This window comes from Neofelis nebulosa, chromosome 1 (assembly GCF_028018385.1).
Source record: "Neofelis nebulosa isolate mNeoNeb1 chromosome 1, mNeoNeb1.pri, whole genome shotgun sequence".
In the NCBI taxonomy this organism is placed as follows: Eukaryota; Metazoa; Chordata; class Mammalia; order Carnivora; family Felidae; genus Neofelis; species Neofelis nebulosa.
The window spans coordinates 195,349,218-195,376,738 of NC_080782.1; the positions used below are offsets into that span (position 1 = coordinate 195,349,218).

Here is a 27,521-nt window from a genome sequence, read left to right on the forward strand (position 1 = left end):
AAGTTCAGGCTTCCAGGAGCCTTCTAGAACATTTTGAGAATGCAAATTACATTTGAAGTAGCAATCTAAGCCGCCCAGGGCTGATTAAAAATTTCAAACTCTGGGGGTGCCTGGGTGCCTCATTCGGTTAAGTGTCTGACTTCAGCTGAGGTCATGATCTCGTTTGGGAGTTTGAGCCCCGCCTTGGGCTCTCTCCTGTCAGCCCAGAGCCTACTTCTGATCCTCTGTCTCCCTCTCTGCCTCTCCCCAGCTCATGCACACTCACTCTCTCAAAATAAATAATCTTAAAAGAAAAAAAAAATCCAGTTGAATTCATATAAGTTCTAAACATGTATATAAATATTGATAGTTATAACTACACCGTATGATATAATGTAGAAAAGATTGATATTCTTTTGAAAATAGGCTTTCAGGGGTGCCTGGGTGGCTTAGTCAGTTAAGCATCCGACTTTGGCTCAGGTCATTATCTCGCCGTCCGTGAGTTCAAGTCCCACATCGGGCTATGTGCCGACAGCTTAGACCCTGGAGCCTGCTTCAGATTCTGTGTCTCCCTCTCTCTCTGCCCCTCCCCCACTTGTGCGCGCGCGCGCGCTCTCTCTCTCTCTCTCTCTCTCTCTCTCAAAAAACGAATAAATGTTTAAAAAAAAAACAAAACTTCAAACTATGGAAGAATCCTTGAAAATCTCCTTTTATTCAGAGCCAGTGTAAGAGATTCTCATACCTCTCAGATGCTTGTCCAGTAGGTTACTTCTTAAACTTTACCTCAGAAGAGGAAAATAACCCCAGGTGTGTGGTTGAAAGTAGCCTGGCTCTAGTAGGAGATTTATTCTGATTCTCTTGTTTTACTTTAAATCGTATGGTTTTTGAACTGTATTCATCATACACTGTTTTAATACAAATTTTAAAAAATCTACAAGTAAAAATGATACAAGTAAATCTACAAGTAAAAATTCTGTAAGAAACACCATGTTTTATTATGTGAATTTCTGTTCTTGTTGGTTCACCATGGCAAAGACCCAGATAAATCTAGGGGCCCTCTAATTTGTAATTTCCTTGGCCTCCTAGGTGTTTTGAATCTGAAGGTCAAAACAGTACAACACATATCATAAACTGGCTGATGTGTGGCTGGGGTTGTTGTTTTGTCCGGTTTTTGTCAGTCCAGCAGTGCAGCCATTTTTTTTTTTTTTTAAACTAGGAAATTTCATAAATGGACACAGATTCTACATTTCATTTGAATGTAACTGTAGGGCAGAGGTCAGAAATTGAGTAGCAGTGGCCTTCTCCAGAGAGGACATCCTTCTGCCTCCCATTTCTATGCTTTTTCGAAAGGCCACACTCCTGTTTCAATCTCCTGGCTCTAGTTAGCATTTAGATTTGTAGCTCCCTCGATAAATTAGCCCAGAGCTTCCCACCTGGTATGCGGTGGCTTGGTCACGGGTATGCTGAGACACTGATTTTCTTTTTCCTTTTTTTTTTTATTTAAATTAAAAAAAATTTTTTTTAATGTTTTTATTTATTTTTGAGACCGAGAGAGACCGAGCATGAGCAGGGGAGGGGCAGCGAGAGAGGGAGACACAGAATCTGATGCAGGCTTCAGGCTCCTAGCTGTCAGCACAGAGCCTGACAGGGGGCTCAAACTCACGGACTGTGAGATCATGACCTGAGCTGAAGTCAGACGCTCAACCAACTGAGCCATCTAGGCGCCCCGACACTAATTTTCTCAGACAGTTGAGGATGACGTGAAAAGGTGTGGTAAGCACTGAATTTGCCTTTTTGGTAAACTTCACGCTTGGCCTGGCATCTCCAGGATGCCCTAGGTTGTGGGTTCAAGGAATGCTGTCACATGAGGGCCTCCCTCATGTTTATAGCAAGCTGTAGAGTACAGTCAACTCTTAAAGGCCTTCTGCAGACTTAGAAGAAAGAAGTCCTTGTGCCCTTTACCAGGTAGATCCCCTCCCTGAGGTCAAAGATGTATTCTTCAGTGAGTCAGTTTCTGCTGAGTATAGCCCTGCTTCTGTTGCCTGATGGGGATGGGTCTCAGATGGTGTTATGCTAACTCACAAAGTGCCACCCCCTGGACCCGAGCAGGGGAAGAGTATTTGGTGGAGATCTTGTGACTGAAAACATGGTCTCCATATGCAACTCTATGAAAAAAAGTTACAATATGTGATTGTTTTTTAGGTACTGTTACAGGTCTATAAAAGAGCTGGAAAGTTCATTAAATGTAGAATGAATTCTTCCACCAATTTATACATAATGAAAATCATAAACTCTATGATTCAAACTTGTTTACTCAGAAAAATGCCTGAGAAGAAACATGGAAGGAACAACAGTAAACACAGAACAGATGAAAATGTTATTGTCAGTAAGCTTGACATTTAGAAATTTAGGAGGATTGTTTGCCCTGAGTTTCCAAATGGTGCTGTAACTTAATATACTTGGCTGTGTTCAGTTTAATGATGTATATATTGTCCAATGCATTTCCCATCAGCAGTGAAGTGGATGTGTGATGCAGAATATGTTACATTTTATCTTATCAATTGAAATACAGCTATGTCTCAGGATATAACAGTGGATGCTAGGTTATATTTCTGGTCCTCTGGGAATCTTTTAGTTTTAATAGGCTATGAGGATTATGGAAAGCCCTTGACACTTGAGTGCAGGCATGGCTGTGTGTGAATGACTGTGCATTTGGAAGACACACACAATACTTTTGAGATCACTTTGCAGAGTTTTCAAAGAACTGAAGATTAATAATCTGGTGAGATAAAAATCAGGTACCAGCAAGCATCAAATACATTCTGCACAATTATAGCTCTCCAAGGGGCTCAAGATTGTGCTCAATCAACAGTACATGTTGTGATACATTTATATCCAGATACATTAAACACTAGATTAAACAAGAAAACATACCTTTTGGGAGTATAATGGACAAAGTAGACATGTCATTAAGGTCTATATAAAATATAATTAGAAGCCAGGAAAATTCCTAGTGTGTTGTGCAAGGCTTTGAAATGTGGGAACTTGACCAGTACTGTCCAATAGAATATAACACAAACTGCTTAAGTAAGTTTAGCATTCTTAATTGTGACATTAGAGAGTGAAAAGACACAGGTGAAATTAATTTTATTTTATTTACCCCAGTAGTTCCAGAATATTACCCTTTCAACATGTAATACATGTAAGATGATAAATGAAATATTTTAGTGTTTATTTTGTTTTGTAAAATATTTCCAAAATCTGGTGTGTATTTCATACTTACAGAACAGCTTAATTTGGACCAGCCACATTTCAGATGCTCAGTAGACAGACACACATGACTGGTGTAACCATTAAGCAGTTCTTGTCCTTTTGTTTCTATAGTACCGTGAACAGAGATTTTATACTATTTCCTTTTGTGGCAATTGTTTTTATTATTATGCTGAAATCTGCTTCCTGAAACCTAGAGTCCTTTATTTTTAACTAGACTAGGGATTTAGTTGGAATAAGGTGGAAGGAGGATAAGTCCTTGTTGATTCAGTGAATGAGTGATTAAAGTTCATAGCGAAAGAGATCAAGATGTGGATTTCCTAATAAGGGAATAAGACCAATGATATTAAAGAGGCAATAAAAGAGAGACTGTAGAAGTTATTGAAAATCAAAGTCTGACTAATTCTGGAATAGCTATAATATTAAGTAATTCAGTTTTTAAAAATAGAGCCAAATAATCTCCATAAACAGGAATTCTGGATGATGGATTTTCAGAATGAATTCTACTCGGTGAGTTTTAGTTTATTTGGATCATGTTATTATGAAAAATCGTAAACCCATCTTCTGTCACCTCTCTCTTTGTAGAGGAGAGTATGACATATTATTGTATGTTTTCTGGAAATCTGGTTGACTTTAGTAACTACTTAGAAAAAATTTTTTTTAATGTTTATTTTTGAGAGAGAGAGAGAGAGAGAGAGAGAGGGAGAGAGAGAGAGAGAGAGAGAGAGAGAGCGCGCGCGCGCGCGCGCGCGCGCAAGCGGGGGAGGGGTGGGGGGCGGGGAGAGACAGAATCCGAAGCAGGCTCTAGGCTCTGAGCTGCCAGCACACAACCTGATGTGGGACTTGAACCCATGAACCGCAAGATCATGACCTGAGCCGAAGTTGGACGCTCAACCGAGTCATCCAGGCATCCCATAGTTGTTGTTGTTGTTGTTCTTCTTCTTTTTTTTAATTGGCATGATTTAATAATATAGGATACCCAGAGAGGTTCATATGACTGCTTATGTGATCTCCTTTGGGCTCCAGCAGATTCTGTGGCTTAATAATATTACTTCTGTGTTTTAAAAACCAAAGTAGTATTTCTAAATTAAAAAAAAAAAAGGGTAATAACAACTAGTATTTTTCTCGAGTGCCTTCTATAAATTGCATTTCTTAGAATATCCAGACATGACAGATATCCTGCAAAGTGGGCATTAATATCAGCCCTTTTTGTGGTTGTGGAAAAACTGAGTTTTAGAGAGATGTGATTAGGCCATGGCCGTATAACTTGGAAATAGAAAAGGTAAGTTTTGAATTGAGGGCAGCACGGAGGCTAATTTGAGCATGAGGTGAATAAAGTGATTTAAGGAAGTCTAAGTGCCCCTGACAAACTCTGCAGTTAGTGTTCATGGTCCTACGAAAACAGGAGGGTTAACTTTCCAGTAACTTCTAGGCTTCTGGAACTGCAGGAGGGAGTGTTCCTGCATAAAATCTCAGAAAAATATTAAAGACCTACATTGAAGACCAAATGCATTGGAAAATGAGAACTCTGTTACACTTTAATTTGGATCCTGTAGTCCACAGAGCAGACATGGAGAAATGCTGCCCAAGGAGTAGCAGCCGGCAAGCCTCCCCCCTGTCAGTGGCTCCTGCTCAGACTGGAGAACACAAACAGCAGTCTCTTCAGTGGCTGCTTGATCCACAAAGTAATGCTGCAGTGACGATTTGTGCCCTTTGAGTGCTTGGTGGCATTCCTGAAATCTGGCCACATCTGTAACTGTATCAGTTTGTTCTGGCATAGCACGTCCATCGGGCTCACGGCTCAGAAGCTTCTGGGAAGAGGAGCTGTGTCATGAGGAAAAGAGTGTGGACTTTGGGATAAGACACGTGTGTTCAGATGCCGGATGTGCAGGTTGATAACCATAAAACTTCATTTCTTCACGTGAGAAGTGGAGGTTAATATCTTTTCTTCACAGTGAGGATCACCTAAGATAATGTGTGTAAAGCACCTGCTGCACCTCCTGGCACATACCTGATTTGTGGATTATAGTTTTACTGTGGAGGCACTATTGTAAATAATACACTTCTTTAAATATACAAGACAAAGTGGCAGATTGATTTCTGAGCTTTCATTTCTGGCTGTGGTAAAACTGTAGGGAAAGAAATTGTTTACAGTCCCAGATAGACTGCGTTATACTGCGGTGCTTTATGGAACTGTGCTTAGAAAAGAAATACTCCCTGCCCACCTTCAGGATTCTCCAAGGCCACTTCCAGATCGGTCACTACTGGTGTGTCCATAGGCTCAGCTTTAGCAATAGTGAAAATACTTCACTCTGTTGTCCCCTTTCGATCCCCTAAGAATTTCTCTTCAGAGTGCCATATAGTAAAGCTAAGTGGCTTGCTAAGTTACAGTTGACACATTATCCATTGTATTCCTGTAGCAGGTTTGGAGTGCCCAGGAGGGAGAAATTTGGCTAAATTTCTAAGTTCACCAATTCAAAGTTAGAACCCAAACTCTTTCAACCAGTATTCATTTATTCCAGTTCATAGCTTATGTCTTGTAGACTTGCACATTTATTTATTTATTTATTTATTTATTTATCTATCTATCTATCTATTTATTTATTTATTTATTTATGAGCGAGGGGGTAGACAGAATTTTAAGCAGGCTTCATGCCCAGTGAGGAGCCTGACAAGGGGCTCGATCTCATGACTGTGAGATCATGACCTGAGCCGAAATAATAGTTAATGGTAGTATTGCAGTACTATAAAGTTAAGGAAGAAGGATTGGATTGTTTTCTCCATCTAAGTTTAAAAAAAAAAAATGTTTATTTTTGAGAGCGGGTGATGGGCAGAGAGAGAGAGGGGTACAAAGGATCTGAAGTGGGGTCTGTACTGACAGCATGGAGCCTGATGCAGGGCTGGAACTCACAAACTGTGAGATCATGACCTGAGCCGAAGTCAGACACCCAACAGCTAATCCACCTAGGGACCCCTCCATCTAATTTGACATAAATGTTGAGTGGTCAGTTACAAGAATTCAGCATATTGCTATGAACAGCAGAAACTCCAAACAAAACACATCATATAATTTGCTTGCATTAAAAACTGCTGCTGGGTGTCAAGGTTATTCGAGAGAGTTGGAGTATCAGGTGTGTTTCTAATTGCTTGCCTTCCTGTGGCCAAGAATGCCTCATGTAGCTTCCCACTTGATAATTGGTCCGTGACAGCTCACTTGGGAATGACTATGCATACACTGGACAGCACTCAATAACTTGGATAATCTGACTTAAAATTACACATTGGTATGATCAACTTTTCTCATGTAGGAAAAAAATTTTAAGTTAGCTTTTATGAAATAAAATATGTGCAAAAATTATGTAAGTCATAGGGTTTGCCTCTGTAAATTTTCGTAGTTGGACACACTGATATACCTACTACCAACCATTACCAACCTCGAAGTCTCCCTTGTATCTCTTACTACCCTCCACATGCAACCACCATCAATTAGTTTTGCCTTTTTTGAATCTTATGTGAATGGAATCATACTTGCCCCATTGTAACTGGTTTTTAAGTGGATTAATTTTATTCCATATTGTGTTACGAATTTTATTTTTCATATTCATTACTTCTCCTTGCTATGTAATATATCATTATTTGAATATGCCACAATTTATTCATTCTGTTGTTGATGGACATTTGGGTTTTATATAGTTTTGGCTATTACACATAGGTCAGCTGTGATCTTCTCATAAATGTACTTTGTGAATGTATATACTTAATTATGTTGGGTATGTACCGAGGGATAGGTAGTGGAATTACTGGGTAATTAGATATGTAAATGTTCAGCTTTAGAAAAACTGATGGCTTTCTAATTAGGTATATAGTTTACCCTTAATATCAACAGTATATGAGAGTTTTATTTCTTCCGCATCATCACTAGAACTTGGTGCTGTCAGTTTTGTTAATTTTAGGCTTTCTGACGTGTTTGCAGTGGTATTTCATTGTGATTGAGTTTACATTTGCATGATGACCAAAGAGGTTGAGAATATTTTCATGTGTTTATTGGCCATTTTCATAGAGTCCTGTTTCAAATCGTTTGCTTATCTTTTCTATTGAGTTTTCTGTAATTTTTTATTGATCTGTAGAAATTCTTTATATATTCTGGATATTTTGTCAGATATATGTATTGCAAATATCTTCTCTGTGCCTGTTGCCTTTCCATTCTTTCTATAATGTATTTTGATGAAGAGAAGTTCTCGATTTTAATATTGTCCATTTTATTAGTCTATAATTTATGATTAGTGTTTTGGGTATCCTGTTTGAGGAATATCTGCCCCTCACAAGATTATGATTTTCTTCTCTACTTTTGTTTCTAGAAACTTTATTATTTTACCTTTCGTATTTGTATCTGCATTTACCTGGAATAGATTTTTGTGTATGTTGTGAGGTAGAGGTCAAAATTCACATTTTTTCCCAGCGTGGCATTCTGTTGACTGAGTACCATTTATTGACAAAGGCATCTTTTCCTAGTTGCAGGACAGTACCACCTTTATCTCAATTAAGTTTTCGGTGATGTGTGAGCTTACTGATCAGTTTATCTAGGCCTATATATTTCGAAAATATTTTAATTATTAGAACTTTATTATAAGTCAAGATATGAGAATATAAGTTCCCCAACTTTGTCTTTTTTCTTTAAGATCACCAAGGCTATTCTTATTTCTTTCCATGTTGACTTAAAATTTGGAATCTGGGGGCACCAGTTAAGTGACCGACTCTTGATTTTGGCTCAGGTCATAATCTCACGGTTTGTGGGATTGAGTCCTGCATGGGGCTCTGTGCTGAAAACGTGGAGGCTGCTTGGGATTCTCTCTCTCCCTGTCTCTCTGCTCCTCCCCCGTGCTCGCTCTCTCTCTCTTAATAAATATATAAACATTAAAAAAAGTAAAATTTGGAATCTGTTTCTACTGCGCACACACACACACACACACACACGAATATACACACAAATAGTAGATTCAATTTTTATTGAATCTACAGATCAATTGAAGGAGAATTTGCATTTTAATACTGAGTTTTCCCTCCCATGAACATGTTTATCCCTCCATGTGTTTAGGACTTCTTTAATGTCTCCCAATAATGTTTTGTTTTTTCAAGGTAGATGTTTTCAAGGTCTTTCATATTTTTAGTTGTTCAATTCTTTAATGTGGGAAATTTTGTTGGCTTTTAAATTTATAATTATAGGGTTTTGTTTTCTGGTGTATTGATTTTTGTGTATTGACTTTGCTAATAAATTCATGTGTTAAGATTAATTTTGTGATTGTAGATTCTTTGGATTTTCTGTTAGTACAGTCTTTCTGTGAATAATTATCCTGTGAATAATCACAATTTTACTTTTTCCTTTCATTATCTGTATTAAAAAATTATTTATTCTTTATGATACTGGCTGAAACCTACAACATAAGTTGTATTGACATAGTGGTAACAAATATCCTTTTTCTGATTTCAATGGGGGAAGAAAACTTTAACATTTCACCATTAAAGGTGATGTTTGTGGTAGGTTTTAAAATAGATACCCTTCAAGCACCTGGGTGGCTCCTTCAGTTGGGTGTCCGACTTTGGCTCAGGTCATGATCTCAGGTGAGATCATGGTTCTTGGGTTCAGGCCCTGCATCAAGCTCTCTGCTGTCAGCACAGAGCCTGCTTTAGAACCTCTGGCCCTCCCCTGCTTGTTCTCTCTTCCTCTCTTTCTCTCTCTTCCCCCTCAAAAAATAAATAAACATTAAAAAAAAATAGATACTCTTCAATTTAATGCAGTTTTCTTCTTTTTCTACAGTCTAAGGTTGATTGTTAAACAATGATTACCGTGTGTTCATTTTATCAAATGCTTTTTTGTGTTTATGTAAAGAGATGAGCCTGCTGAAGGAATTTGCCTGGAGGGAGTGATGAAACTCCTCCTAGAGGAAGGAGAAGAAACCTCAGCTTCTCTTGAAGGGTCGTGGTCATCAACAGAAATTTAGACACTGCAATTATAAATAACAAATTCTTGAGACCAGGAGTAACGTGATGAAATATTTTAAATATTCGTCTGTTTTGTAATGATTGGAAAGAGCAGAGGCTAGAGACAACATAGATTGACAATAATCCAGATTTGTTAATTTTTTTTTTTTTTCAACATTTTTTATTTATTTTTGGGACAGAGAGAGACAGAGCATGAACGGGGGAGGGGCAGAGAGAGAGGGAGACACAGAATCGGAAACAGGCTCCAGGCTCCGAGCCATCGGCCCAGAGCCTGACGCGGGGCTCGAACTCACGGGCCGCGAGATCGTGACCTGGCTGAAGTCGGACGCTTAACCGACTGCGCCACCCAGGCGCCCCAATCCAGATTTGTTAAATGAGGGCCTAAGGGAGCTGAGGTGGTGAAGGAAAATTACAGAAGTCAACTGGAAGATTCTGGTTTCGGAAAAAAATAAGCAGGATTGTTATTATATGTTGGTTAGAAAAGAAACTTAAAATTGATTCATAAACAAGGTCCTAGGGTCTGCATGTTAATGGTTTCACAAACTGCAATGGGAAACTGGGAAAAGGATTTGAAGGGGAGAAAGAATAATGACTTCCATATTGGGTGCTAGTAAGTGAGGCTTTCTGCCTGTGGTTAAGATGGTAAACCAATTGTGTGCGTAAGGGAGCTGTTTTGGCTGCAAATCTCTAGTGTCTCTCACCATTCCAGACATGATAAGAATATCTGGATAAAAATCCTAAGAACCTAAGTGTTTGTTAGATTATTCAGTGATACCTATGTGGGAAAAAGAGTCACATTTTGGTGGGAAATTAGGTGTAGAGATATTCATTTGGGAATAATAATTGAGTCTCTGGTCATTGAACTTCCTCAGAGATCAAACAAAGGAAAGTACATCATCTTAAAACCAGGGAGAATTTTGGAAGATAACTATGCTCTGTGTGTCATAAAGCATTTTGTGAACCTGAAAGTTGAAGCATATTGAAACTGGAGAGTTATGAGTGAAAATCAAAGAAATGCTATTATGGAAGTAAGCAATCAGCAAGCTTCAAGTTGAAGGAAATGAGTATGTTTCAGACAAAGATTGGCATCCAGAAAGGTCTCTTGTGTGACCCTTGTGTTCGTTTAGGTGAATGCCGGTTGAGTGCTGTTTGCAAATAGAGTTGAACTGCAGATTTGTGTGTGTACTTCATTTTAACCCTATTCTTGATTACTAGCAAGTTGTCATTTCCTTGGTTCTCACGAACAAAATGTAATTATTTTCATCCTCCATATCATGAGCTTTTGCAGAGATGAAGTAGGTGTCAAACCACAGCACCTGGTATCTCCTGTTCCCCAGATTTACCAGTGCTTTTTTAGCAGGCTCCGTGGTTTCTCAAATAGCAGCAGGCCGCCTCCAGCCTTTTTTTTAGTTTTAACATATATGATATGTGAGGGCTTTTTCATTTCTGAATCGCTAGTGATTGAAAAGAATATTTATTATATAAATGAGGGAATTAATAACAGTACATATGATTATGTAAGGACTTTATATTATATATTAATATAAAATTTATTTGTTATATTAATGGTATTTTAGAAAATGACCTGTTCAAAAACATGATTTATTTCTGCTTAGCTTTATGTATGAGCGTAAGCTTTTTGTTATTTGGTTAATTTATTGAGATTGTTCAGTATTAGGTTATGTTTAGTATCTTCAGAATCAGAAAAGAAACTAATGTATTTCGTTGCATTTAAGGACCTTGAGCTGATGGTAACATATTTAGCCAAGATTAGGATAAATTAATCTTTCAAATTAAGTATTTTAATAGCTGTTTGAGGTAGCAGACTCCGACACAGGTCAGAAATACTCCTTTGAAATGCATTTTCAGAGGGGGCTATTTTACATTGGATACATTTTCAAAAATACAGGTTATTTCTGATGTGAAAAGTTAAGTTTCTTTTGTATCTTTGCATATATTTAGGTATCTCTGGTGAGGAAGAGGAAGAAAGGATTTTCATTCCATTCAATAATCTTCGGTTTTATGTAGAAGAGTGTACAAAAATTCTAAAATCTTAAAATCTCCAAAAACTTAGATGAGTTAATGAAAGTGTTATTTTTTAATTAGGGGAAAAACCTTTGAAAACATTGGCTTTATTGGCGTATTGGGCAAGATTTAAAATGACAATCAGGGGCGCCTGGGTGGCGCAGTCAGTTAAGCATCCGACTTCAGCCAGGTCACGATCTCGCGGTCTGTGAGTTCGAGCCCCGCGTCAGGCTCTGGGCTGATGGCTCAGAGCCTGGAGCCTGTTTCCGATTCTGTGTCTCCCTCTCTCTCTGCCCCTCCCCCGTTCATGCTCTGTCTCTCTCTGTCCCAAAAATAAATAAAAAACGTTGAAAAAAAAAATTTTAAATGACAATCAGATTTGGAATATATTTTCCCTTTCTTTGATTGGAAAAGGCTTTGAGATTGTGCTTTTAATTCAGAAATACTCAATTTAATCTGTTTAAGAGGAAAATAGCAAAACTATCTTGTTTCAGTTGGCTTGCTTATTTATTTTCCACAAACAGAGATGCCATTGCATGCAGGATAATACCAAGTTTATAAGAACCATCATAGCATAATATTTAAAATTATGAAGACTAAATCTTAACTGCTTATTTTAAAATCCTGGATCTGCTGCTTAGTAAGCAGATTACTTAGCTTGTGTGTTACCACATCTGTAAAATGAGGACAATAATACCACATACCTCACAAGGGTGTGAGGAATATACAAATAGAGTAGTTAGAAGTTAGAACAGTTCCTAGCATGTGGAAATCAGTGTGTTTGCTGATGCTATAACCATTCTTTCTCCTCCACCTCCTCCTCTTTCTCTTCCTCTACTGAGAATTAATACCATTGTACTCAGAGAACAATTTGAATTCAGGTCTTTGGCCAGCAGCTTTCCCTCCTTGTATTTCCCAAGATGTAGTTAGCCACCTTTGGGAGTAAAGTTAGAGTATTTAAAGGACTGTCTTTGAAAAAATCAGAGGACTTTTTAAAGTTTTATTTATTTATTTTGAGAGAGAGAGAGAGAGCAAGAGAGGGGGAGAGAGCGTGTGCATATGCAAGTGGGGGAGGGGCAGAGGGAGATAGGGAGAGAATCCTAAGCAGGCTCTACACTGTCAGTGCAGAGCCTGATGTAGGGCTCGAACTCACATAGCATGAGATCATGACCTGAACTGAAGTCAGAAGCTTAACCGACTGAGCCACCTGGGTGCCCCAGATGTTTTTTTGAATGATACTGTATTTAAATTAAATACATTGCCCATGCATATTGGGGAAATACAGGTGAGCAGGGAACCTGCATACTCATGATAATTATTTGATAGTTGTTTCACTTGTGAACATTTCTTAAAAATTAGAATGGAGGTTAATCCATATATTATTTACTTATAGGGCTAATCCTGGTTTTAGTGTTTTAGTTTTATGTATGTCTCCAAATAGGTTTTAAGGCTGCACGTGGCCAACTTTTGTTTCGAGAGTATTTTTCAAAATGCTTTTGATACTCCTTGGCTGCTACACCATTATTTTTCAAAATCATTTAACTTTTCTGGAGTGTTTTTTTTATTTTTATTTATTTATTTATTTATTTATTTATTTATTTATTTTAATTTTTTTTTAAACATTTATTCATTTTTGAGACAGAGAGAGACAGAGCATGAACGGGGGAGGGGCAGAGAGAGAGGGAGACACAGAATCGGAAGCAGGCTCCAGGCTCTGAGCCATCAGCCCAGAGCCTGACGTGGAGCTCGAACTCACGGACCGCGAGATCGTGACCTGAGCTGAAGTCGGACGCTCAACCGACTGAGCCACCCAGGCGCCTCTGGAGTGTTTTTTTAAAAAGATAAACTGGGGCGCCTGGGTGGCTCGGTCGGTTAAGCGTCCGACTTTGGCTCAGGTCACGATCTCATGGTCCGTGAGTTCGAGCCCCACGTCGGGCTCTGTGCTGACAGCTCAGAACCTGGAGCCTGTTTCAGATTCTGTGTCTCCCTCTCTCTCTGCCCCTCCCCTGTTCATGCTCTGTCTCTCTGTCTCAAAAATAAATAAACGTTAAAAAAAAAAATTAAAAAAAATAAATAAAAAGATAAACTATGTAACTTACATCCATTTCAGGAATATTTCTCCAGTCAGAGTTTTTAACTAGTGCTTGGCTCTGTGTGTGTCTGCACACATGCACACACACGTGTGTTTACTCTCTGTGGGCATATTTTCATGGGTTCATAATTGAATAAATATTTTGAAATATTTTATTTATGAGTATTGGAGATGTTTAGAAATACCTTCAATCACAGAACATAACATTTTTCATGAGAAAAATCTTTGAGTCATTTCTTTTGTAGCATTATGTTCTTGAAATTGCTTTAGTGTTCCTGATTTAGCATACATCATATAATTCCCTTTACACTGTAAGACAGCCTCCCTGAGACACAAGAAGTCACACTTGCAGGATTGTTTTTATTATTTACTTGAAGTAAATCTTTCCAAATGACAGGCTTCTTTTCCATATCAGAGCCCCTCTTTAGGTAGCCTGGGCTGGCTCGTGTAAATACGCCAGTTTCTAGGATGTTCCTCCATAGGAGTGTCCCGAAACTCAGACTGAAATGTACTAATTCCCAGTACCTCCCCTTTTCCTGATATGTCTCTGCTTTCCCACTTTTCAAGACTCAACTTTGTTTTATCCTCTGTGAAGTCTCAGTGGGCTCCCTCAACTTCCCAGGATACATCGTTCTTTCCTCAAAGCTGCTGTGGGGTTCCTCAGGAGGTGACTTGATATAGATTAGAGAGTACGGACTTTGATCACAGTTATTTTTATTGTGAAACGTGGGAATTAAACCCTAGGTCCTATGCTTTATACATGAATTTATTAAATAATAAAAGCACCTAGTCAGTGTTAAACATATGGTAAATATTCAGTGGCTGGTAGCTATCATTGTTATAATTATTTTACTTATATTTGTCGCACCTTTGTTTTCTGGGAGCTCCTCTAAATCAGATATTGTGGCATACAGGCAATTTGTGGATGAATTAATAACGGAATTGTATTTATATATATGGTACATGTATGTTGTACATATATATATACAGTATACGTATATATATATATATATATATATATATATATATATATATATAGTAATAGAAATTACTATTAAAAGTCAGTGGACCTTCATCATCTGCTAGCAATTACTTGGATTAGATTTGTGTTGATTTCCAATTTCAGTATTTTTCAGGTTTTAAAGGAGTCTTTGAACCTTGTAAACAGCGATCAACCTAATATATCGTGTCATTCTCAACAAATAGTATTTTGATTTTCTGTTATTATTTAGTCATGAGAGAAGCATATGGTTATGCAGTCCATTTGATGGTTTACTAATTTGCTCATCATTGAGAAATACTAATTGATAATGTATTTATTATGACAGCTAGCTATCTGTGGTGGACCAGATTATGAGCTATATAGGGTAATGATTGTGATGTCTGAATGCACAAACTGGATTGATGAGTTCAGCTGGACAAAACTCTTGTTCAGTAAGGCACACGGCAAGACCTGTAAGACATTCATTAAAAATACCAAATAAATCCTCGTGTTTCTGTATCACTGTATCAAAATGTCAGTAGCACAGATCTATTAAGTTCTTTGATCCGTCTTTCACGTCCTGTTTTAAAATCTGCATATCTTAAATTCCTCTGGGTTCAGATATTTGGAGAGATTACACATAAAAGCACCCTAAAAATATCTCAAGTCTGATATTTTCTAATTATTGTTAAATATTTTGAGATTGCAAATTTCATTTAAATGTCAACTGTAATTAAATGTGTGCCATTTGTTTTTCTACTCAGGTTTTACAGTTTGATGGAATGTTTTCCCCCACAATTTAATAAATATTTGTTTTATTTCACATGAATTAATTCAAAACTGGATAAGAGCAACATATTTTAATCAACTATTGTTGTGATGGACTAGAAAATAAATGTACTCCCTAAGCAAACTGTTTACTATGCATTTGAATGGAATTTATCTTGCTTAGTATTGGCAAGTTAAACATAGAAGGCAATAATTAATAGGAAAACCAAATATGTATACTGCATACTAAATAAGGCAACTTATTTTTCTTGCCTCTGTCAGAGATCCTTAGTATCTAAAATTTGTAATGACCCCATAATATATATGCCTTGTTGTGGTCAGACAACACCCACTGAAGTGAAATAGTAGAGAAATTCTTAGGCTTGTGTGAATTATGCATTTTTAATTGGTACCAAATATGTGTTTATCATGATTTTCTTTTCATTTGTTTTCAAAATTGTCAACTTGCTTTTTTATGTATACATCACACAACCACATTATACTTACATAAAATGTTGGGAAGTGAACTGGCACCCTATTATTTCATTTCTCCCACCAGCCCCTTAAAAACTCCAGGGATTTTAGTATGTTTAGCATGATAGAAAGGATCCTGATAGAAAGGATTAAGAGAAGGTTGTCCGTGTTCTTCATATGGGAATGCAAATGTGTGTGGCCAAGTTCCTTTTGGCAGAGTGGAGTGTTCTCTGCCATGGTTTGATGTGCAAGTACAAATTGCACATGCTCATATTTGAGTTGCAGTCTAAATCACGTAAATTAGACATATGAAGACAAAATTTAATCATCTTGTCAGTCCTTTACAATACAAATCAGATTTTTGACTGTGCAGTCCCGATAAAATGACAATTACGCTTGAATATGAGCATAGCATAAATTACTTTTCAAACCATTCTATTGAGCACAATATATGTAAAAGAAATGCTTAATTCATTTGCTATGGTTACTTTCTTTTAAAGGTTTATTTGTTCTCTGCATAGAATGATGCGGTGTAGTGGAAGTCGAAAACAGATTGAAAGAGTAATTTCCATGTCAGTGTGCTTTTTGCTTTACCTCTTCCTTCTGAAAATGGGCTGTTTATTCAGTGAACTCTGTTCTTAAATGATTGCTCAAGCTTTGAGGCATACCTTCCTCCAAGTGGGACCTTAATTCTTAAAGTTTGCTCTTTCTGTATTGTCTGTTCTTGTTGATAGTGAAACATTCTTGGGCGGGGAGCATAATCAGAGAAACATAAAGCTGGAAGCAGAGAAGAACAATTTTTTTTTTTTTTTTTTTTTTTTGGGACAGAGAGAGACAGAGCATGAACGGGGAAGGGGCAGAGAGAGAGGGAGACACACAGAATTGGAAACAGGCTCCAGGCTCCGAGCCATCAGCCCAGAGCCTGACGCGGGGCTCGAACTCACAGACCGCGAGATCGTGACCTGGCTGAAGTCGGACGCTTAACCGACTGCGCCACCCAGGCGCCCCGAGAAGAACAATTTTAAAAGCGGAGCATTTTCAGTTGATTTCTATGTAACTAATAGAATTCCATAGGGATTATTATTGAATTTAGGTTATTAAGGACCTCAGATGCCCTTTCTCCTATTTCTATTAGCAGTTACATCATTGAACTCTCTTAATTGATGAATTGGAGACACTGTATTTTGAGAGCCTAGTGTGGAGATTCTGTCTCGTGTGTATTCCCGGGACCTTGCTGTAGCAAACGCACAACTGTGGTTGACAGTGGTATCGAGGAAGTGTAACTTGGATTCCAGTAGCTCATTGTTCCTTGACCATTGTTCATTGTTCCTTGACCATTGGGTGCTTGATTGTAAGTATGAGGGATAGGGATGGTATGGACATTTGTTGAGTAACTAGCTTGTGCCAGATTTTCTGGTGTATACATTGTATGCATTCTTGTTTCCAGTGTCCGTAGCCCCTGTCCCCTAAAAAAGGAGATTTTATGATATAACTTGAACAAATGAGGAACAGGGGCATAGGAAAGTTAAACAGCTTGCCCTAAGGCACATTTTTGCCAAGTGCTAGTGCTGGTGTTGGTTCTGTCTGGGTTCGTGTTTGGATCCTTTCCACGGCAGCACACAACCTTTCTCAGATGGAGTAGAGCATGCCGTTTATTCTCGTGAGATCCTGAAATTCTGGGTATAGAAGAGTTCTTGATGTCTGTGTATCGTCACTTGAATTGCCTGATGAGTCAAAGAACAGGGGTGGAACTTTGTGCTCAGGGAAGGGAGGTAACTGTAGAAAGTAGGTGTGTAATTGTAAAATATACCCAGGAAATAATCTACATTGAAGTTTTTTGTATTTTCTTTTTTAATTCATCAGGTCTTTGCTATGCTGCTCTTAATTTTCCATTAATAAACTTAATGGAAATTGGATTACTTATTATAGAAATAATGCTTTCTCTGTGGACTCCACCTATCCTAGTTGAGGTGATTTCTATCAAAAGTTTGAAAATGCATAAAGTGAGGTACAAAAAATAACGATCACTCTTTCATTACAAATCATGAAAATTTTATGTATTTCCTATGTAGATGTTATTTAGAAGGTAAAACCATATACCCCAAATGGAAAATAAAGAACTGTTTTCCTATTTGTGCTGAGAAGCATCTCTAAAATTGGATATTCATATAGACATAAATTGCTGACTCCTTACAGCCTATGTTAAAGAATATCTGAACACGAGTTTGCTTCCATATAGAAAACGATGTTTGTGCCACAGAAATCTGTGTGTCTTTTCTCAGCAGTAAGATGTCTCATGTTGTACAAGTTCAGAAGATACGGTAGATGTCACCTGTCACCTAGCAACAAGCTCCCTGCTTTGTGTCTTCAGCATCTCTTTTCATTTTAAGTCAAAATAGCTATGAAAACGTAGCACTTAGATTTGCATTTATCTCCAGAAATATTTAGATTAACCTTCAAATATTTTTAGTTCCCAAGATAACTCACTGCAGCAGATAAAACAGAAATAACTTTAAATGAAAAAAGGCAACTTATATATCAAAAACCTTGATGCACAGGAAGGCCAGGATGGATCGGTTACGTAATACCTTCAACTTAAATGCACCAAGCCTGCCTGTCGGGTTCCCTAATCGGCTTTCAAAGTTATGTGAATATGTATATAAACCTTATTACTTGACTTTTTTTTTTTTTTTTAATCAGCCCTTGAAAACACAAGATCACAGCTAATGAAGCAGTGATTTGTAAAACTGAATCTAGAAGACAGAATTCCAGATGGGATCGCAGTACCATTACCAGAATTCAATTTGCTTGAAACAGAGCAACTAAATTACCTTGGGGCAGAAAGTGAAATACCCTGACAAGTCAGGCGTCCATAAACACCTTGGAAACTTGTTTCTCTGTCTCTATTTAAAGATACGTAAAGGGATTTTCAGAGGAACTAGCAACAAGTGTACTTATGGGTCCTGAAGTATTTAGAATGTATTAAACACTAACCTTTTAAGATTGAGAACCTAATAGATCATTTAAGATGTGATGAAGAGCTAGCGGCCTGTTACTACTGGGTAATATAATGCCCGTACCCGGAGGTCATTCTGAAGTGTAACTCCTTTTTCATTAAGTTGGGTCGCATCCACTTTCATTCTGGCCGTTTCTGTTGTCCAGGGTCCTTCCTTTGAGTTACAAAGGAAGCTTAGAATTCCTTTTAGGAAATTTTAGGGGAGAAAACAAGAGTTAGAAAGTAACAATTTAGAAAATCATTCTCTTTTGCTACAGTTTGTCCAGACTCACCATTTATAGATGAATATTTACTAATACTATAGGCAGCAGTATTTGTTTTTAAAAGTAAATCTAAACTTTTTTTCCAAAATGTAATATTCTGTGTCTTTTCTTCTTTCTCATGTTTTTTTTTTTTTTTTGTATTGAAATAAGTTACCAGCTCTTTTCTGCTTCTTCACCCGACAATGGAGAATCATTTTTGAAGCTAGGAAAGTAAGGACCGAAACCATGTGTGATGAATTTTTGATGAGGACAGTGGCCTTTAAAACTTCTGTGCTTTGAGAAGACTTACTGGATATATTTACAAACCTATTTGGCAGAGTTAAAGTGATCTTTTAGTTGGGAAATTGATGAGATATTAACTGTTGTTGGAAATGTGCCATTTCCCCATTTTATATCATGGCTTGATTTTGAAAGGGTTTGGAGAACAACCCAAAGGCGCCTGAGCATGAGTAAAAGAGAGAGTCATCTGTCTATTTCGTGGTCTCAATTTTGGGAAATCCTGTTGTTTTCTTGTTTAATATCTGGGCCATTGACTGAAGAGCGGTATTTCTTACATGGATGACAACACAGATGGCTGTACAGACATTGCTTCAGTTGAGGTAGATGGGGTAGATAGAACAGGCTTTATGGTTGGCATTGCTTCTGCAGAGAAGGGAATGGCGGCTCAGAGCGGTTGAATGAATTGTTTCAGGTCAAATGGCCAGTGGATGACAGAGGTGACTATAGGGGTGTGAGGTGGGAGCTACAGTGCAAGAGATGAGCTTGCACACTCTTTGAGGAGCTTGGATTAAACAGAAAACTAAGCTTAGCATTATACCGGGATCTCCTCAGATTTCAAACATAGGTCTACGTGTAAGTTGTAGGGGGTTGCAGAGATAAACCACAAAGAGGCCTGCTGAGATGCGGAAATAAGGAGTTTTGTAAGGACCCTGACATTATCTAGCTAGTTACCTTGGGTGCAAAATTAATCTCTGATCGTCATTGTCGAATGGATCTGAAAATAGTCCATGTACTCAAGTCACAGAACTGCCTTTAGTACAAATTACATCACTGGGCTACTTTGTAAATCCGAAAATGCTGTCAAAATGTGGGATAGTGTGTTAAGTGTAGTTCACATAATTTACTGTTTCTTTGAGTCACCAGATTAATGTTAACTAAAAATACAAATTATATAATGAAGGCCCTGGTTACTTGGCTAAGAAAAATCCACATGATTGATAGAGGGGTTTACTTTATTTTTCTTCCATTAGTCATTATTACCCTCACTTGCTCACTTGACAGGCGTTTACCGATTCCCTGGAACGTGCCAGGGAGCGTGCTGTGTTTCAGGAAATAAAGTTGGGAATGGTGCTTTGTTAGCATGTGCTGCTTCTTCTGTTGGGAATATAAATTGGTATAGTCTACTTTAAAAAAGATAGTTTGAAAATTGGGGGGGGCAGTTTCTATTATTTTGATCCAGTAATTATACTTGTAGAAGTATATTCTAAGGCAGTAACGAAAGGTGCAGACTAGAGCAGCCATGCACAGGAGTGTAGGCTGAGGGTGCCTGGCTGAGGGGTGAGCGCTGGTGACAACCTACCCTGGGCTGTCCTTGCCAGGCCCTCCCTGCTGAAGAAAGCCTGTCCGTGTCCCAGAGTCCTTCTGTGTCTGCCCAGAGAGGGTGTCCTTTCTAGTTGCTTAAAGGCAACATCCAGTCTTGCGGAGGCCCCAGTGTTTGCAAGATACACGCAGGAGGATGTTTAAATGTTATCCGTAGCAGTGCGGAATCATAAATTATTAGACAAAAACTAGGGAGTAAGTTATCCCTACAGTGGAGTATTACGAATTTTGGATTGATCGTTAGTAAGGTGGGTATCCTGTGAAAATAGCCAGAGTATATATCAAAGTATGGGAAAACAAATTACAAAACTGGAATGTAAGATTGCAGCCAGTTTTTGACATACCTGATACCTTCTGCTAAGTTGGGACTGATCGAGTTAGATCTGTTTTGAAGACTAGAAAGAACAAGACGTGTTTGATAAGAATGTGGTGCTATGGATGACTTTTTAATTCTTTCCAGGGATACCATATTATGATTTCAAAATGTAAGATAGAAGAATTAGACACTCTGAATTTCAAGAGAATTTTTCTAGTTTGACACTGTAATGTTAAAGTATTGCATTTTTATTGCTTTTTAGTAGCATTTCTAGTAGTAAAAGCTGTAGTATATATGAGAAGATGCATTTTGAGACATGAGACATACATCTTTTTATATAAATATAAATATAAATATAAGCACACACACAGAAGTGGGGAGGAAGAGAGCGGACGGGGGGAGAGAAATTGATTGATTGATTTAAAACTGGAATAAAATTAAAGGCCAGTCCCCTTACAGACCAAGCCCATAGAGTTGTGCCACATTTCATTTAAGGCCCTATGAGTGAGTGAACCCCTTTTCTGTTCAAATGTATGGAATTACATGCAAAGGAAGCTTGGCCCAGGGCTACACTGATTACACACTGGCACGGAATGGGTGCAGGTAAGAACAGGAAGGCGTGGCCCCTCTTGAGTATAATTCCGAATGAAGAAAAAAAAAAGTCAACTATGCCTACTAAGCTGGCTTAATGGAATGCCAGTGAAAATTTGCCTCATGAAATGGAAATTCTGAAGCACGTTACATAATGCTCAGTGAAAATAAATAGGACTTTCAAGATACATCCAAGTGGCGCAAACGGTTTATTGTAATCAGAACCTTCTAATCCAGCGATACTGAATTATATTTGGTGAGATCCACATGATCCTGGGGGTATGGGGGCTTTTAAGAAGCAGCATGTGTCAGATCAGTTTTTAAAAAGTTACTTGGGTATTAACCAACATGAAAGCACCAGAAAGTATTCATGTTAATTATGCTGCATATTTATACCAACTGTAAAGAGGAAAAAAAAAAAAAAGATCATTTCCTCTGGAAAACAGCATTACTTTAGAAATCTCTTGATTGCTAAGAATAAGGGAGCAAAGTACTCCAGTGGGGAGTATTTGTGACTTCTTTCATATATTAAATTTGCTTTACACCAATTCCTGCCATTTTCTCCTCACCTTTCTGTCTCTGTTACCTCCCTTTCTTTTTCTTCCCTTCCTTTCTTATCTTTATCCAGATCTTCATTATCTTGTGCCCAGGATTTGTCATAGTTGGAGGTCCCGCTCCTATCCCCTCGTCTCTCCACTTTGCCCTTTACATGGCTGGTAAAGAGCAAGCAGAAGACAACTAAAGACAAAAATATTCTTCACTTATGTTTTCATGATGTCATTCACTAATCGAGAGTGTAAAGAATTGCAGAATAAGTGTTTCACCCCCAGTGGAAGGATGTCCTCAACATGTGGAACTTACTCTCATGATTTGTTTCTGTGTTCTTCTTGCAGGATCAATGTGACTCTGGAGACAAATGGATGAATGAATACCCATATGAAGAGGAAAACAATAAAGGTTGGTTGGTCACATTTTCTAACTCTGGTGAAAATCTTCTGTTGCACATTACTTTGGGGCAGTTATTCTCATTAGAGCACTTCTGCGTCTGTGTAGGAGACAGAGGTCAATACTCTGATCCATACATCTGTCTGTAAAGTGTAATTTTTAATTTTTAAACCCTTAAATATTAAGACCTTTGTAAGGAGGCAACCCTCTTTTGTGCAAGTGTGGCTGTCATCAGTTTCTAGGACTTAAGCTGGAATTAGAGAGTCAGTTTGTTGATGAATATTAAGAAATGGAGGACCACTGGATACAACTCCTCACTGGGACAGAGAAAAACCAAAGAAGCCAGAGTCTGTGTAACATACATTGGTTCCTATGAGCGTAATCCTGATACCAGCACCATGTGGCATAGTATTGATTGCTGTCAAATGTTGTCCTCTTGCCAGCCCGTCAGCTTTGCTCAGAGGAGGGGGATGATTAGGAAAGTCTTCTCACTTTGGTTCCTTATAGACAGGTGCCACACTAAACTAGAGGGGAAAGAAAAAAATCTTGTGAATTTCAACAGTAATCAACTGCTGGCCATCACTTTTGTGTGGCATTTATTTGAGCTTTTCTCAGACTTCATGCTAGTTATAATATAAAAATCATAGGTGATACAAAGAAAAGTACAGTATGTTCAACGATCTCCATTTTGTAAGGTTTTTATACTGAACAGGTTTGGTACACAGACATGTGTCTCATAACCCTTGGATAGCTGCACAACACCTGCAGTTTCATATTTTCCTTTCTCCACTGCTCCTGCTCTTGTCAAGTCTGTGTACATCATGCCATGTCTTTTTCTGCCAGCCCACCCTCACAGTTGCTTCCAAATGATTTTCCAGGTTATATGTTTCGTTTAATGTTCTCTTCTTCCCTCGTCCTTGCTAAAATTACTCCTTTCTAGTATTTGTATCTGGAAGATTTGCAGACACCTAGAGGGAGTATTGATTCACGGATGATACAAGGGAGACTTCTGGTTTTATGGTGATGTTCTTTTTCTTGACTCTAGTATTGCCTACATGGGAGAATTTACTTTGTGAGAATTAATCGTACTGTGTATTTATTTCTGTGTGGATCAGTGAGGTTCTGTTAAAGGGGCTCTGGGTGGTGGGGTGTGGAGGTCCAATCTGTAGTGCTTGTCAATTCCCATTGTGGTTGGTTTCAGTGATTTTAATAACCAGCCTGCAAGGATCCTTAAAATTTAACAGTTGGTACTCTTTTTTTAAAAAATGTTTTCTTAACATTTATTTATTTTTGAGAGACAGAGAGAGATAGAGCACAAGCAGGGGAGGAGCAGAGAGAGAGGGAGACACAGAATCCGAAGCAGGCTCCAGGCTCTGAGCTGTCAGCACAGAGCCCGACACGGGGCTCGAACTCACAGACCGTGAGATCATGCCCTGAGCTGAAGTCAGCTGCCTGACCAACTGAGCCACCCAGGCGCCCCTAACAATTGGTACTCTTGAGCTGGGCATCAACTAACACCAGCACCCCATTGATAATTCCATTCGTAAAGTTAATATTATGTGCTCCTTAAGACCAGTGGGGCAGAGGTAGTAAATTTAAATTGTCCTGTCTCATCCCTATGTAAACATGGAAACCTTCTTCACTCATTATCATGCCAGATGTATTTATCCCTTTTATATGATGTTGATATCCTATCACTTTATGTTTTCATTTGATGGTTATTAAATTTTTATGTTTGAATGGATCAGTATTAACTTTGTGAGTTTATACATTTTGACAGTGTCATTGTTCTGTAACTAATTTTATGACAACTAAAGATGATGGCAAAGAGAATCATTGTGTTGCTACTTACCCTGAGGATAAACTCTGAAAATATCATCTTGATTGACTATAACTTATGTGATTCATTCTAAATGATTGTGCCTCTTAGCTTATAAAAGTCTTATTCAAAAGTCTGTATAGGGGAGGGAGCAATGAGTATTTCACTTAATGTGTTTGTCACAAAGAATTCTTTTTTTTTTTTTTTTTTAAGTTTATTTATTTATTTTGAGAGAGACAGAATGCAAGCGAGGGAGGGGCAGGGAAAGAGGGAGAATCTCAAGCATGTTCTGAGCTGTCAGTGCAGAGCCTGTGCGGGGCTCAAACTCACAAAACTGTGAGATCATGACCTGAGATGAAATCAAGAGCCAGACAGACACTTGCCTACTAAGCCACCCAGGTGCCCCAAGGATTATTTTTTTCTTATTACTGTTTTTCATATTTTTGATCTGTATTTTCAGTTATAGATGCCTTAGAACGGAGAATACATTGGTGCTTCTTTTTAAGCCTGCTTAAATCGGATGCTGTTAGTTTTAACAAAGCCTGGGATTTGGGAGATTCTGGGAGAAAATTCTGGGAGAAAATTGCAGAGTTTGAAAATTTTTATATACTTTAGGTGTATTGACAAGGTCACTATTAAGAGGAAGTTTTAAAATGTCCGCTGTGGAAGAAACATCGCCACTGTCTAATAATTGAAAAGAGATTTGAATGTGGCTCTTAAAACTATATAGTACATTTCTGGTTTGCCAGTGGTGATAAAATCTTGCCAAGAGCCACAGAATATCATGTTGTGCCTTTCTGCCTAGGTTCTAATATTTAAATGGCCTAAATAGCATTTGCAGAATTCCTTTTGCGGCCACACCGAGAGTTTTATTTCCAGGAACAGATGAAGATCTTCTCTGTCCTTAGAAAATAGATATATTTGCATGAAGTTTTTTCCTTTACTCAGTTTTTAAGTTCCTTTATTCAGTTTCATTGCACTTGGTTTTGTCCCCTTACCGTCTGTCATTATTAAACTTCAAATAAATTCAGAAAAGATCTCATCCTCCATTATTTCCTGCTCACCAGTATTGGCATAAAATATGGTATATGTGCTCTTGAATGTATTTCAGCAGTTGCTGTCCTTGTGAATGAGGTGGCTTGTTTGTGGACCCATCTCCACAAACCTGGCACTGCTCCATTTGTTTTCCAGCCGCTTCAATATGTTTACCAAGTGCTTCTCAGCTGCTGGCGTAGAGCAGGTGTCCAAAACACTCATGCATATACGTTAGCCCAGCTCATCAGAGTTCACAGTAAAACTTTTGCTCTGTGCCTACCTCTGATGAACAGCTGCTTAAACCATCCAGCATTTGTAGTGGATGACTTTTACTTCTTATATTTGGAAACTGTGAGGACAATAGCAAGCTTTTCTGAGAAAGCTTTAATTTCCTACAAAAAAAAAAAACGTTTATAACGTAGTGATGGGCGTATGTAGCGTGGTTGTTTTAAATTTCTTTTCTGTGACGTTCCGAGGCTCTTTCCTCACACAGGATAGAAGAGATAGCAACAACCTAGTCTTTATTCCCTGTTGAACTAAGTAGGCATAGTTGCTCAGAAAGCTCCAGGTAATGTAAATGCAAACACGTGGTCAGCGCTGGGCTCCTCTACGTGTATGTAGAGTGGCTGCCTGGGCAATAAATGTGGAATAAAATAAACAAACAAAACAAAGAAAAACAAGTCTTGGCTCTGCAGTGATCTGTGTGTATGATCATGGACCAGTGACGTCTTTCTGAATTTTAATTTTCTCAACTGCATACTGGAACTAAGAACACGTGTCCTATGTCAAGAGTTGTTACAGGGGGTACCTAAGTATGACATATTCGTGAAAATGATTTAAAGGATAGAGTTGTAAATGTGAGTGTGATACTGATACTATAATTTCTGTAGCAGAAGACAGAGGTTCACAGCTTTGTTGTATGACATCGCACCACAAAGGCAAACATTTTCAGAACTGAAGTGCCCTCAAAGCTCACTAACTCTTAACGTGTGACTGGTGTGTGATCACCTTCTAGAAGAGTTGGTTGGTTACTTCAACCTCACATTGAGCACACTTTGGAATTTCCTACTGTATGAAGCAGTTAATCTATTTCTAGACATATATAATTATATTACAAGTTCTTCCTCTTATTTGAGCCAAATCAGTAGATTTGATAATGATCAAAACTATTAGGTATATCACATATTTATTAAAATATCATCCTGAATTGGGTCACTGTTTCATCAAATCCTTTCACCTTTGCATGTTTAATTTCTCTTATCTGGGAAATGAGAACAAAATGATATACAAGGATGGGAGAAATATCATGCAATTATTGAAGTAGAATAATGGCTTTATGATTTGAAAAGACCATGCATTGCTCATTTTTAAAACATTAAAGCAGGCAGAGCCCCATCATCTCCTTGCCTCATACCTTTTAACATATGGCGAACATTATTTACTTCTCTGTGTGCATATATACAAGTAAAAGTAAATACAAGAGTTGGTTTTACAAAAAATATAGTATTTATTCTTGGTCTTTCTAATGAGTTATTTTTTCAGTCTGCTTCTGATATAGTAGAAGAAATAGAAACTGAATTTATTTATTGTGTGTGTGTGTGTGTGTGTGTGTATATATATATATATATATATATATATATATATATATATATATAAAATTTATTGTCAAATTGGTTTCCATACAATACCCAGTGCTCATCCCAATAAATGCCCTGGATGGCCATCACCCACTTTCCCCTCTCCCCTCACCCCCCATCAACCCTCAGTTTGTTCTCAGTATTCAAGAGTCTCTTATGGTTTGCCTCCTTCCCTCTCTAACTTTTTTTTTTCCCCTTCCGCTCCCCCCTGGTCCTCTATTAAGTTTCTCAAGATTCACATAAGTGTAAAAACATGATATTTGTCTTTCTCTGCCTGATTTATTTCACTTAGCATAACACTCTACAGTTCCATCTACGTTGCTACAAATGGCCAGATTTCATTGCCAAGTAGTATTCCATTGTATATATAAACCACATCTTCTTTATCCATTTGTCAGTTGATGGACATTTAGGCTCTTTCCACAATTTGGCTATTGTTGAAAGTGGCCACTGTGTTTTGGCTATTGTTGAAATTTGGCTACTATAAACATTGGGGTACAAGTGCCCCTATGCATCAGCACTCCTGTATCCCTTGGGTAAATTCCTAGCAGTGCTATTGCTAGGTCATAGCATAGAACTATTTTTAATTTTTTTGAGGAACTTCCACACTATTTTCCAGAGTGACTGCACCATAGAAACTGAACCTAAACTGAAGGAACTTACTAATTTCAAAATAGTGTCCTTTCACCAATGTGATGCTATTACTTGAC

At 38.0% G+C, this 27,521-nt stretch overlaps 1 protein-coding gene across 9 annotated transcripts in view; it reads left to right on the forward strand.

Moving 5' to 3' along the window:
• KLF12 (KLF transcription factor 12) overlaps nucleotides 1-27,521 on the forward strand; it is a 447,719-nt gene that overhangs the window by 119,307 nt on the left and 300,891 nt on the right. For all 9 annotated transcript variants that reach the window (XM_058682966.1, XM_058682944.1, XM_058682929.1 and 6 more), the window contains one exon: nucleotides 22,269-22,332. In XM_058682966.1, coding sequence (XP_058538949.1) covers nucleotides 22,300-22,332 — 33 coding nt within the window. In that variant the 5' untranslated portion in view covers nucleotides 22,269-22,299. The remainder of the gene's footprint in view (nucleotides 1-22,268; nucleotides 22,333-27,521) is intronic.